This window comes from Schistocerca serialis, chromosome 1 (assembly GCF_023864345.2).
Source record: "Schistocerca serialis cubense isolate TAMUIC-IGC-003099 chromosome 1, iqSchSeri2.2, whole genome shotgun sequence".
NCBI lineage: Eukaryota > Metazoa > Arthropoda > Insecta > Orthoptera > Acrididae > Schistocerca > Schistocerca serialis.
Window position 1 is genome coordinate 433,449,683 of NC_064638.1, and position 14,673 is coordinate 433,464,355.

Here is a 14,673-nt window from a genome sequence, read left to right on the forward strand (position 1 = left end):
TGTGTATCCACACAGGCTAACAGTAATTTTATGGGAAATGATATGAATTTTGTACAACATGCTAGTCACATGAACCTCGGCTCACTTTATGGGTAAGAATGGAAACAGACGTCGCATATATGACTATGCTGAAACTATAAATAAGTGAGTGCACTGTGATAATGAAGTACTATAGTTGAAGTGTTTGGTTACTTATAGTTATCAGAATCACCTTACTTATTCCCAAGGTTTATGATGCTGAATTTCATGGTAAGCAGGCTAATGATACGGTTTCTTAACAGGGCAATCAGTTTTTACAAATTGTATAAATGACATATTAGTTAATTCTGATATCCATCAAACGTTTTTTTTTACATTAGTATTCAAAGTGGTCACAACATGATAAAATTTATGCTTAGACTGGTTGTTGGCTCCCAATGCTACCAAATCCACACAAAAAAAAGTTTTGCTTCACCTCGGTTCCAATAGTTCCAGAACTAGTACAGAAACCTGGGATAGAGATCAACATAAGCATCATTTCCGCCCTTTTTATTGCTCATGAAAACCACGTATTGCATGTTGTCACACCACACGGCGAGACCTTCAGAGGTGGTGGCCCAGATTGCTGTACACACTGGTACCTCTAATACCCAGTAGTATTTCCTCTCGCATTGATGCATGCCTGTATTCATCGTGGCATACTATCCACAAATTCATCAAGGCACTGTTGGTCCAGATTGGCCCACTCCTAAACGGCGGTTTGGTGTAGATCCCTCAGAGCATTTGGTGGGTCATGCTGTCCATAAACAGCTCTTTTCAATCTATCCCAGGCATGTTTGATAGGGTTCATGTCTGGACAACATGCTGGCCACTCTAGTTGAGCTAAGACATTATGCTGAAGGAAGTTATTCACAAGATGTGCATAACATTCACAAGATGTGCATAATGGTGACACGAATTGTTGTCCATGAGGACAAATTCCTCCCCAATGTGCTGCCGATATGGTTGCAATATCGGTCGGAGGATGGCATTCATGTATCGTACAGCTGTTACAGCGCCTTCCATGATCACCAGTGGTGTACGTCGGCCCCACATAATGCCTGACTGGGTTGCCTCCAAACACATCTCCGATGATTGTCTGGTTGAAGGCATATGCGGCACTCATTGGTGAAGAGAACGTGACGCCAATCCTGAGTGGTCCATTGGGCATGTTGTTGGGCCCATCTGTACCACGCTGCATGGTGTCGTGATTGCAAAGATGGATCTCACCATGGACGTCGAGAGCGAAGTTGCGCACCATGCAGCCTATTGCGCACAGTTTGAGTTGTAACACGACGTCCTGTGGCTGCATAAAAAGCATTATTTGACATGGTGGCATCGCTGTCAGGGGTTCTCTGAGCCATAATCCGTAGGTAGCGGTCATCCACTGCAGTAGTAGCCCTTGAGCGGCCTAAGTGAGGCATGTCATAAACAGTTCCTGTCTCTCTGTATCTCCTACATGTCCGAACAATATTGCTTTGGTTCACTCTGAGATGCCTGGACACTTCCCTTGTCGAGAGCCCTTCCTGGCACAAAGTAACAATGCGGACGTGATCAAACTGCGGTATTGACCATCTAAGCGTGATTGAACTGCAGAGAACACGAGCTACGTACCTCCTTCCTGGTGGAATGACTGGAACTGATTGGCTGTCGGACTCCCTCCATCTAATAGGCGCTGCTCATGCATGGTTGTTTACATCTTTGTGTGGGTTTAGTGACATCTCTGAACAGTCAAAGGGACTGTGTCTGTGATACAATATCCACAGTCAACATCTATCTTCAGGAGTTCTTGGAACTAGGGTGATGCAAAACTTTTTTTGATGTGTGTACGATACAATGTGCATAATTAGACAAGAAGATCAGATAGTATTTCAGTATGATATAAAAGACCTCAAGTCAGTCAGAATATCATCATCTTATACTTTTCATTTACAGTAATTTAAAATTGAATATTCTGATAAATGTAGTATTTGAGAAATCAAATATCACTCAATGATTCTTCAGAAGGATTCTTGAAGTACATAAAATATCAGTAACACAAGTCGCTTACAAAATGATTGTCTGCTTTGCTACTGAAAACTGTTGTCCCACCCGATATCATAAAGAAATTAGGATAGACACAGGGAGGGAGGGAAACAAAGGTAAGAAAAGGGAGAATGATAAGGGGGGGTGGGGTGGATGGAGAGGGAGAGGGGGTGGGGGTTGGATGCAGAGGGAGAGGGAGAGAGGGAGAGCCAAAATAAAGAGTTATTTAACTCCAGTTTACTTTGAGTGTATTATTAAGATGTGTAACAAACACCAATCGAAAATTCTACAATGCTCTGCCTTCCAAAGTGAATCAAATAACAAGTTACCATCCATATATAAAATTAAAGAACTGTGATGAATACAGAAATATTCAGGTAGTCATTCTTCTGCTATAACATTTGCAAATTTAAAAGAAATTGCTGTGATAGTATAAAAAAGATGCATCCTCCTCCATCAAATAAAGTACAGTGGCATCTACAACACAAATTTAGTAGCGAAATAAACTTGTTTGTAAAACATATCCACTATTTTAAATTACCTAAAAGGCTGCAGCTTTTCGATATGTCACAGGACATATTATATGAAATGTGCATACAACTTATTTGATAAGATACTTTCATACCTGTAAAAGCCTTAGCAAATTTTTTGCAAGTACCAGAAACTATTTTCATTATTCTTTACTTTTTATCCAAACTTCCAAAATGATGTTGAATGCACTACAAATGAATTTTTGCTTGTGAAGAAACCTTGAAGCCACTAGGTATATGCGTAATACAGAAATAACAGTTTTTGGATTGTTGTTCAGATAACAGATTCTGAACCTATACCATATTTTTCTAAAAAGAACAATACATGTTTTACTAAAATGACTTTAGTCTCTGGCTTTCAACAAATTTTAAGTAAAAATCTGATTATTGGCTGCTGTCTCCAATCCACAGAAACTCAACTATAAAAAAATCACAATGCAATGTGCAATCATATCTCAAGACATTCATAATAAGTACAATATATCAATCTGGTAGATAAATATTGTTAGAAATTTTCAGTGATCTTATTTACTGTATTTCCTGTAATTTACAAGGGTGATGCTGAAATATTTACCTGTGAGAAGCATGACGCCACTAGATACTTATAAGCCTTGCTCTGTGGGTTTGATAATGTGTGACGCACCATTTCTTGCAATTCTGCCTCTTCAAGTTGTGGTGGTGGTAAGAAGTCTGACTGCAGTAATTCCAAGGAAGTAGGTCGAAGACTAGGGTCATGGTTGAGCAACCACCTGTGACAACCTATAATATTGCATCTATTTCTGACAAAGTATGCATTGAAATACGTTAAATGTATGCCATCTTACTGCAACACCAACAACAACAACCACAAAATGATGTACAACATAAATTGGCTCAAATTTAGAGGGAAGCTATATACATAATTATTCTCACCGTATTATATACGCCTGTCTGGGCATTTTTTCTTCATTGAAATCAGATGGAAGAATTATATCTTTGCTGCGCAAATTTACCAACACTTTCACTCTCTCCATCCCTGTTTTTAGTGGATGATAACACATTTCAAAAAGAATGATGCCCAAGCTATAGATGTCCACCTTCTGTAACAAATGGAAACAGAAAGTCACGTAAGAGAATTAGTAATAGGAAGTATGTACTGCTTGTGAATTTCCAATTCCAAAAATTTACTAGTGCTACTAATAACAAGAACTGAAGACAAATAGAATTATTCTCATTTTTTGGAAGAGCTCTATAATCACACTTGAGGTTTTCAGAAAGTAAGTGACAAATGAGTTTTTTCACTACCTCTCTCTTGGAATTCAGTTAATCTTTCTCAATACCCGTGTACTAACCAGTTTGATTTTGTCACTCAAACAATTGATATGAGGCTTTTTATTCAGCACTATAATATCTCACAATCACTCCCTTATGTCGTGATTCAAAACTAATATGAAACAGTTGATCTTGCACAGTACTGAACTGGGAGTATGATATCAAGATCTTACGTTTAGCATGTGTGTGACAAGTAGTGTAAATATTTACAACTGTACTCTGATTTGTCCACCATCTTCAAAAGTCCTTGCAGCTATTAGAGAAATGCATTTTGTGCTGCATGTCATTCCTTTGGTGCCTTCATTGAAGTTTACTGTATTCTTGTTATGACTAAACTATCCACAATGAGACTCTTCTTTAGCTCTTATATGTATGCTAGTCAGTAAAGGTCCCAAAACAGAATAACAGTACTAAAGAATGGGTTGAATGAAAATTTTTCAAACAACCAGCTTATTTTCAACACTGTGTGTGTGTGTGTGTGTGTGTGTGTGGTGAGAGAGAGAGAGAGAGAGAGAGAGAGAGAGAGAGAGAGAAGAGGGGGGGGAGGGAAGGGGTATGGGGAGGGGGGGGGGGGGGGGAGAAGGAGACTATTCCATCCTGGTTTTTTCATTATTTGAAGGCAGACTACAGCAGCAATACAGAAAATTTAACACAAGTGCACATAGATATTAGTTTCCTTGTACAGTCTTAACATGTGATGTGGTCATCCTGTGGAGAAAGAGACATATAAACTAAGAAGAGGCAATGTCACTTTGTATGTTTGCCTACTGTTCACATAAAATCATCACTCACTTTGTTCTTGTGACATGGCAGTCTCTCTATGATGTTCGGAGGTACCTACATTTCTATGGCCCTTTTGCACTTTTTAGTCATTGTTCACAAACTTCTAAATCCGGGTGTATACATGTACAAGGAAAACAAATTCCCGGGTTTTCCCAGATTTCCTGGTTAAAAATACACCTCTTTCCAGGTGAAAATGCAATTTTTTGAGTTAAGTGACAGTACAGTTTCCCTCAAAACTGTAAAACTTATCAATCCTTTGAAGGTTAAGATCTTAGACACTGGCATAGAACTTCCTCGTACTTTAGAAAACGAACCCCAGAAAAGAAAAGCATTTTACAAAGATCTTTGATTTAAAGCAACACATATGCTGCATATTTTCATATTACGATACATTGCATATATTCGTATTATGAAAGTATATATTTGAAGTCAAAAAAAGGCCCCGGGAATAGACAACATTCCATTAGAGCTACTAATAGCTGCGGGAGAGCCAGCCATGACAAAACTACCATCTGGTGAGCAAGATGTATGAGACAGGTGAAATACCCTCAGACTTAGAATATAATAATTCGAATCTTAAAGAAAGCAGGTGTCGACAGGTGTGAAAATTACCAAACTATCAGTTTAATAAGTCACGGCTGCAAAATACTAACACAAATTCTTTACAGATGACTGGAAAAACTGGTAGAAGCCAAAATCTGGGAAGATCAGTTTGGATTCTGTGGAAGTGTTGTAACACGCGAAGCAATACTGACTCTATGATTTATCTTAGAAAACAGAGTAAGGAAAGGCAAACCGTTTCTAGCATTTATAGACTTGGAGAAAGCTCTTGACAATACTGGAATACTCTCTTTAAAATTCTGAAGGTGGCAGGGGTAAAATATAGAGAGCAAAAGCTATTTACAATTTGTACAGAAACCAGATGACAATTATAAGAGTCGAGGGACACGAAAGGGAAGCAGTGGTCAAGAAGGGAGTGAGACAGGTTTGTAACCTATCCCTGATGTTATTCAATCTGTATATTGAGCAAGCAGTAAAAGAAACAAAAGAAAATTTTGGAGTAGAAATTAAAGTCCACGGAGAAGAAATAAAAACTTTGTGGTTTGGCGATGACATAGTAATTCTGTCAGAGACAGCAAAGGACCTGGAAAGGCAGATGGACGGAATGGACAGTGTCTTGATAGGAGGATATAAGATGAACATCAACAAAAGCAAAACGAGGATAATGGCATGTAGTCAAATGAGGTCAGGTGATGCTGAGGGTATTAGATTAGGAAATGAGACACTTAAAGTAGTAGATGAGTTTTGCTATTCGAGGAGCAAAATAACTGATGATGGTTGAAGTAGATTGAAGCAGAGAGGATATAAAATGTAGACTGTCTATGGCTAGGAAGTAGAGGGTATAAAATGTAGACTGGCTATGGCAAGGAAAGCGATTCTAAAGAAGAGGAATTGGTAACATCGAATATAGATTTAAGTGTCAGGAAGTCTTTTCTGAAAGTATTTGTAGTATGGAGTGTAGCCATGTGGGAAAGTGAAACATGGACAATAAATAGTTTAGACAAGAAGAGAATAGAAGCTTTCAAAATGTGGTGCTACAGAAGAATGCTGAAGATTAGATGGGTAACCAATGAGATGGTACTGGATAGAATTGGGGAGAAGAGGAAATTGTGGCACAACTTCACTAAAAGAAGGGACCTGTTGGTAGAACACGTTCTGAGGCATCAATGGATCACCAATTTAGTATTTGAGGCAATTGTGGAGGGTAAAAATCGAAGAGGTAGACCAAAAGATGAATACATTAATCAGATTCAGAAGGATGTAGGTTGCAGTAGTTACTCAGAGATGACGAAGTTTGCACAGGATAGAGTAGCACAGAGAGTTGCATCAAACCAGTTTCTGGACTGAAGACCGTAAAAACAACATATTCGAATTCCACCAAACACAGCACATTAGTTTCTGAAGTACAGGAATTGAGATTATGATGCACTTTTGTAAGCCAAGCATTGCTCATGGCTCGTGATTTTACCAGCCAATGATATCAGACAGAGCATAGGACACGTGATGTAATCAGTCAATTGCAACGTCACTGTTAAGTAGTGTGAACACACAAATAGGAAAAGTTCATGGTTCAGATTAATATGCATAGTGTAGCTAAAAGAAAAGCTAAGCTTTCATATATAATACTGGTCTTTTTTGTGTGTTTTCTACTTTATGATACATAAGACAAATGTGCTTGTAAAATTTTAAGTAATTCCATACATGTCTGGTCTTTTGACTCTAAATTCTTCTAAGTGGCTTGCCCTCAAAGTGTTAAGCTTTAAATAAAAATCAAACTCTCAGTGATTTATGAAATTCAAAGCAATTATGTGCAAGTAACGTAATTCATGTTGCATAAAATGAAATTTACTTTGAAAGTAATGATTTTCAAGCCACTATTCACTACATTTTCTTGTTACCTGTTAGAATCCATTTCGGCAGTTGTCAAAGAGTGCCAGAAAATGCATGTTTGTATGTATACAGCCTTAAAATCTCTTATATTACGTTATAAATGAAACAGGACATCAGAAGACACTCCAAAAGCATAGGAATTTTGTAAACAATACCAAAATGCGTAATTCAGCTTAAAGTGCACATTCATATGCCCAGATTCACAAAGGAGTAGGGCACAACCTGATGTTAAGCTTTTTAGTGTGGTTTTGGGGATGCAAATTTTCTTGGAGCACCAGTACCCTGTTATCTCATGTTTGGTTCTTTATTATGGCATAATGCTATACATGCCAGAAGATAAAAACGTGCACTTGAAACAGTTGACACCAGCCAACAGTGTTTCAAATAAATTGACTGTGAATGTGGAAAAGATTAATAAAAGCTAAATTTCTTTAGAAAATTGGCGAAAATAACTTCATTGGTCTGCAAGGCAATTAATGCCTGACTGCCAAAAACCTAGAAATAAAATAAAATCAGAAAACTGAAACTAATAACATATTTCAGCCTTTCGTAATTGTGTGAATGTATTTTAATTCACTTGATAGCTTCAAGCCACAGAAATCCATTTTGTTGTCTTTTGACATAAAAGCTGTAAACAAAGAGGAAACAGCAAAACCACTAAATTTAAACAAGGGTTATGTGGAGACTACCTGTATCCCCCACTGTAACTCAGACTGCTCTGTGCAGGCTCGAATCTTGCAGCTTGGGCGCACCAGAAAATTTTGTTCCGGGTAAAGCCTGCTGCTTATTGCTAATGCTGATACAGTTAACAGCCCCACTTCAAGTAGCCAGAAGCAGGAAAATGTGCTGTTCATAAGGGACTCAACTTTGCGTGCGCATGAGCCCATTGGCAACTGCTCAAACGAACTTAATGTAAACCATTGTGATGTCATGCTCATCGGAAGCACTTTGTTGTTATGAAATATTGCATAGTCTTTGTCCTAAAGCCTTTGACACATTTTGCTGTTAGTAGATGATAGTGTGTGACTGTTTTCTTTTTGTAAACGGCACATTTCCTTTGCAACTTAAGTTTTATTTTGGTTTATTCCCCTTCTTTATGTTTTATTGCTGCAGTATTATTCTGCAGTAGTGGGATAAAGAAAAATTCTTTGCTAAAGTATCAGTTCTTACCAGTTGAAACCACAAAAATTTAACAGAAAACAAAGACAATGAAAAATTCCAAGAATTCTAAAAATTTTCCGTGTTTTTCCCGGATGAAAAATTTCCTTAATTTTGTTAGAAACACAATGTCGCAAGATAAACCACAAGTTGTCGTATAATGTATGTTCATTCGATCATGTTCCACTGTGGTTTCTTACAATAGCCACAGGTGGTAGTGTTCTATGTTAACTATGCTAACTGTGTATACCTTCGTATCTGTATATCCAGATGGTGTGGTCAATATATGGGCATGCAGTGGCCAAAACCAACAATGAAATAAAAAGGGTTGTTGGCTGTGGATGACGAGTGGTGCTTTCACAGTACATGTGGAAGGTGCAGTGAACTCCATAGAGGAAGAGGAACACTGACAGAAAGACTGCCTTTGAACTTGCATCATCTGAAGGTATAGGTTGCTTGAAATGCTTCAATGTTTGTTGGGTTATATGATTGTCATTATTCAGAGTAGTTAAGAATTGTCTTTCAGCACCAACCTGCAGGAAGTAGTAGTCTGATGAAATCAAGTTCGTACATGACTGTGGTACAGGATAGATGGACCCTGAGAACTTTTACAACAGCAACTGTAATTATCTACATGAGTTAGAAAAATGTAATGCTGAATTTGAATGACAGATCCAATGCAAATGTTACATGCTCACACATAACTACCCAGAGTGTACGTTTAATCACAAAGTCCAGAAAACTGGATGGCTGTCAAAACAAAGCTTATTTCGATTTGACTACTGATATGTCGATCCTGTTGTTGTCAGTCACTTGCAATGTCTTCCGAGTGCTCTGCTGTCATACTGCTGATGTTAGTCAACAAAACATGTTAAAAAAATAAGTGACTGTGACAATTTTCTACTACACATGAGAGTACAAAAAATTTATTTTAAGAATTACAAAGGTGGGACCTTGACTCCAAATACAATCTTAAAGTTACATATTTTCTAATATTTCCTACTTTAAGGGTACATAGTTGAAACTGTTGAAGAAATGCGAATTCTTAAACTCCATCATTTCATTTAGGACCTCATTTTTCCACTTTTGGCCATGGATGAGTAATTCCATTTCCTTTTGTTTTGACCGCCATTTCAAATTCCTGCACTGACGATTTGTCTTGTGACACTGTGTTTTGAGTTACATTTAGTAGTTTGTGAACAACAGCTATCAAGATCAAAAGAGCCACAGAAATTTAGGTACATCAACAAATCACACATGCCACAAAACAAAGTGAGGATTACTTAAAAACTTTTCATGTGAACAGAAGACTAACATACAAAATGTCATCATTTGTTATTAAGTTATCTTTCTCTTTCTACACAGGGTGACCACACCACATGACAAGACTACACAAAGAAACTTGTGTTAGATGTTTCTACTGCCATTCTAGTGTGACGATGAGATCTATCCTTGAAATATGTTGCTAATTAAATAATTTATATTGTCAACAAATTTTTTAGACTGGTAGTGCTACCTGAATACCTTTTCTTGAAAAGTGTGTGGTCAGCTACTAATAAACTTTTACCTAAATTCTTGTAGCATAACAATTTAATCTGCACCATCACACATACCTGATTGTAAACTACTTTGCCACCTGCACTCCCTAATTCTGGGGAAACGTATAGTGCGGTGCCAACCTGACCAGTCATTGATCCATCTCCAAGATCATTTGAAAATGACATTTGGTCAGATACTATGTTGTTGGGCTCCAGGTGTGCAAGTGCTCCAGGTCTATTAAAAAGAATAATATTATGTAATAATTTTGTAAGACTTCACACAATTTATATATCAAGCTTCTAAAAAAAAAACACAAGCTATTAAAAACATGTAATGTAACTAACAGGACATATAATAGATATAAAAAGTATCTCAGCACCTACCAAGAAGTGTGCTATAGGCACAGTGATGTCTGCTTCCACACAAAACATACAAATAGTGTCTGCAGTCACAAAAAAGAGAATGCTGTGGAAAAAACAGAGGTTCCTTGTAGAGCTCAAAGGCTTCCAACATCTTTGAGAGACTGGTGTCAATGATATGGCAAGATTGTGTGTGAAATTTCAGTCCCACTCACAAAACACATGTCAACAGTTTCTACTACCACAATCAGATAGAAAGAAATAAGTATGTGTGCATCCAAAAATGCCTAAGTTGAGCGTGTATACACACACACACACACACACACACACACACACACTCTGTAGTATTACCATCATGATTATTTCATGTAAAAAGTGTAAACATATTTTCCAAGCTTCTCAAAATAAGATACAAGAGATACTCTAGAAAGTTCTGTGTTGGATTATGTGGTGAGAGAGTGAAATGCGAGACCATCAACCACTGGCAACAGTTTACATCAAAACTATATTATGTGATGATTTGTTGTCACATTCTAAGGTGACATTTTCTCACCAGCAGGGTAAAGAGTTGTTACAACATTTTTCAACAAACTGATCTAACACATCTCAAAGATGTCTGGTGGGGTTCTGTTATGCCTACACCACTCTTAAGTAAATATCATGCAGTCACGTGATCAGGGGCTTTACATAGCAGTGCAGAACGAAAAGATAATCATATTATCTCTCAATGGAACATTTCTTCACTGTTCTTGATCTGATTAACAACAGAAGACCTCCACAATATCTGATAAGAATGCCTGAGTGTCTGTACAGCATGCATTTGCGTTCAACTGTGTGACTCAGTTAGTGTCTTATTAGAGATAACAGATGTAGATTTTCATTTTTCTTGGATGGTTTTACTTTGTTATAATGTCACATGGACATATTCAATGGTGTGTCTGGAGACTTCAAGCAACAACACGTTTTGACTGCACCACAACACTTAACATGGTTGGAACTGAGCGCATTGCTTGTCAGAAACAGTATGAAGTTGTTCAGCATACTAAATGGATTTAGGGAATTAATTTCCTAGTAATATATATCAACTGTGGATTGACTGACTTACTGTTACAATATGAACAGCTTTTCCAAGGTCAATTTCGTAGCATATTGTAAAGACCCAGACCAATTCCTGTCCTATTTGCTACTGTAAAAAGATTGAACAAATGTTCTACAGCATATTTTTTGATGTCTTATAACAAAAATGCCTACGTGCAACAGTGCTGTTATATAATGCATTTATAAATAGTAGTTGCTTCATACTTTTTGGATTTGAACATCTGTACTCAGACATCAATTTCCTAAAGAAATGCAATGCACTTGCAAAAAAAAAAAAAAAAAAAAAAAAAAAAAAAAAAAAAAAAAAAAAACCTTTGAGGGTTTCTGAATGCTGTTAAGTACAAGAAGTTTTGAACATTCTAAGAGCGCTGGCAGGGAATGTGTAGCTTATAAGTCTTGTATTTTCAAAATTGTCACTTTGATTCACACTAACAGCAAGCTTTTTTTGCAGTTTTTATATGAATTCTATATTAATAATCAAATGTAAATGTTAATTAACAAAATACTGAGTCATAATTTCTTAACAAAAAAACATCTTTTCATTTTTAACCCCGTAACTTTTTGTTTCCAAATTATGCTTAAAAAAATAATGTTTTTTTAATTAATGAAAAAATTCTATAATGAATGAAAACACATACAGACAAATAAAGACAGCTTTTAAAGCTCAAAATAATGAGTTACAAAGTTCTGAAGATCACCAATAATAAAATCCTGCTGGGCTTTGATGAAAATATCCTAAAACTTGAAGCACAGTGGAGGTATTTATCTCGTACCACTGGCAAGCACTGGTCACTCAGCTGATCAACTGTCATCACTTTCAGTCTCTAATGAAGTACAATCACAGTCTTCTTCTCTTTCTGAGCTGCTAAATTTAATGTCAAACTCAGGATCACTATAGCCATCCTTATTTGAAAGCACTGCCTAAACAACAATATAGGAGAGAGAGAGAGAGAGCCTGGACAGCCCGATTTTGCTGTCATATATCCAAAGGTGCACACAATAAAGATGATGTCTAGTGGTAACCATCTCAACCAAAAAGTGACAGCCAGGATACAAATGTAGTACCAGATGCTCTCCAGCAGCCAGACACTTAATTATCAGATGGATATAAGCAAGTTTTTTATTTTTCTGAAGATCTCTCCTTAAGTTGCCTGAGTATACCTGGGATTTTAAGTTTCTGTCAAAATGAGGTAGCTTGAGTTAAAGGGTTAGTTATTAATCTTATGAAAATGACATGTGAAACGCCTTATTTTCTATTTGATGTTTCACATTTTTGTACCAAATTTTAATTTGCTGTGACTCTTCAAATTTTCATGCAAATAGTAACTAAAAATTAAAAAGGTGGTATTTTTATTAAAGATCATGATTCAATATTTGTTATATGACCTCTCCATTTGATAATAAATATGGTAATAAAGTAAAAAATTATTACTGGTAAGAATGGAAACAGCAACTTTGTGATTACAAGACTCTTATATAGAGACTGAAGAAATTCATATTTTGCGATAAATGTGAATTCTGCCTCAAAATTAAGATGCTACTTCACAGTGAATTGTATCCAGATGAACTATTTTATCAGAGATAGTTTGAAATAGCTTTTTTTCTGCATATAAATATAAAAAATGTAAATAGTTTTCAGTTACTGGTATTGTACACCATCTAGCAAAGTCCAGTTTCAGAAGGTAATGTGTGTAAGAACGTGTTTGCAAAATAAAATGTGTATGAACGCTTCGATATATCAATGCACTCAAAGATCTGATGCCATGCCAATTGTCGATGGTTGAATGGTCTATTCAGGATATGCATCATGTAATGCAACATATTAGAACTCAGCCGTGGGATCTAGCATTTTACAACAAAGAGATGCTTACATTTGTTTGTTAGCTCAAGCTCAAAAGATTGTATAATGTGGACAATTTTAACATAGCAAATTAGGTGGCAGATGTTTTGAACTGTGGTCACATTGAATACCACTAGAGGTCGGTCCTGAACTACGTCATTAACAATTCTCTGCTAATCCCAAAAAGCAACTGCACGCTAGCTGTCCCCGAATGGCTTGTGTTGTGCATTGCTCTTTGTTTTCTTATTTTGAAATAAGTGAAGTGACTGATCATGCTATGATCATTCTTGAAAGCTTAAATAGTGGCAAACGAAGAAAACAAAGGCCATTTCAGAACAAAAAGGTGTTGAACTTTTTGCAAAAGCAAACAATACAGTCAAAAAGTTTGTAATCACCACTTCTTCTAACAGTAAACTTCATAGAACTATAAATTTCATAGAACTACGGCTCTGTCCATCTTCACTCATGTAGCATAGCAATCTTTTCATCTACATCATTTACACAAAAAAAGCTAATTTCCCTAAAAATACAAGCAAATTTCGCCGAAAATAGATGCTACTTTTTCCGGCTTGCACATTACGACTTTCAGCTACCGGTGGCTCTGTTAAAATGCTACAAATTTTTTGTGATTAATAATGTTTGGAAATTTTCGAATCTTCAAAGCTGCTGATATTTTTGTATTCTGAGACGTGCATAATACTGCTTTAGGAAACTGGAGTCTGGGTACTGACCTTCAAATTCTATAAATATGAAGAAAATCAAAGATGGGCAATCCATAAGGTGCCTACCTTAACGACAACTGAGACAACAACCAGGGCAAATTTCACTGTCCATCCAGGCATTCACATCATCCAACTGTTAGTACTAATATGTTAACAATCTTGATGGATCACTTTATGGGAAACAAACTTGGGTGACCAGCTCATCAATTCGTGTTGCAAACAGTATGATGTGTCGCAATCTGCTCTCCTCATGCCTAAATGAACTACAGGTAACCCACTGCCAAAGACTACGACTTCAGTGTTATGCTGGCAGATTACCTGCATGTAAATTGGTCGTGTTGATCACAGGCTCTGAGAAACACAAGCTCTTAGGTCTGGGAAGAAACTTCAGTGAGCATAGCTCTGCCAAGGTCTTGCATTTATCATGCATCTCACAAAACTCTTACAGCTATCATAGGCTTGTGAGCAGGTTTGTCAGAAACCCTACCAACACATGCAAGTTGAAACCCTACCAACACATGCAAGTTGAAATCCTACCATCACATGCAAGTTGAAACCCTACCATCACATGCAAGTTCATTGGATGCCAATATTCTGGCTCAGGTGAAAGAATATTGTGATTAGAGGACTGATGAAGCTTGAGTAATGGCTTTAGATAACAGGGAGAACCCAGCTATGTTTAAGCCTGTTAACTGCTTTACCAAGTCTATTGTTTTTTATTTTGGGAAAATAAATTGCAGTACTTCAGGATCAAAACATAGGTCAGTGGGTGTGAAAGGGTCATGAAATATAGTTGACTGGAATTTTGTCGGGTTGTCAGAAGTGTATAAAAAAAAGGG

The 14,673-nt window shown here is 36.9% G+C and overlaps 1 protein-coding gene across 1 annotated transcript in view; it reads right to left on the bottom strand.

The window, feature by feature from the left end:
* LOC126472623 (eIF-2-alpha kinase GCN2) overlaps nucleotides 1-14,673 on the bottom strand; it is a 304,310-nt gene that overhangs the window by 84,080 nt on the left and 205,557 nt on the right. The window contains exons 17-19 of the mRNA XM_050099946.1: nucleotides 9,890-10,049; nucleotides 3,486-3,652; nucleotides 3,148-3,322 (exon numbers count right to left, since the gene is read on the bottom strand). Coding sequence (XP_049955903.1) covers nucleotides 3,148-3,322; nucleotides 3,486-3,652; nucleotides 9,890-10,049 — 502 coding nt within the window. The remainder of the gene's footprint in view (nucleotides 1-3,147; nucleotides 3,323-3,485; nucleotides 3,653-9,889; nucleotides 10,050-14,673) is intronic.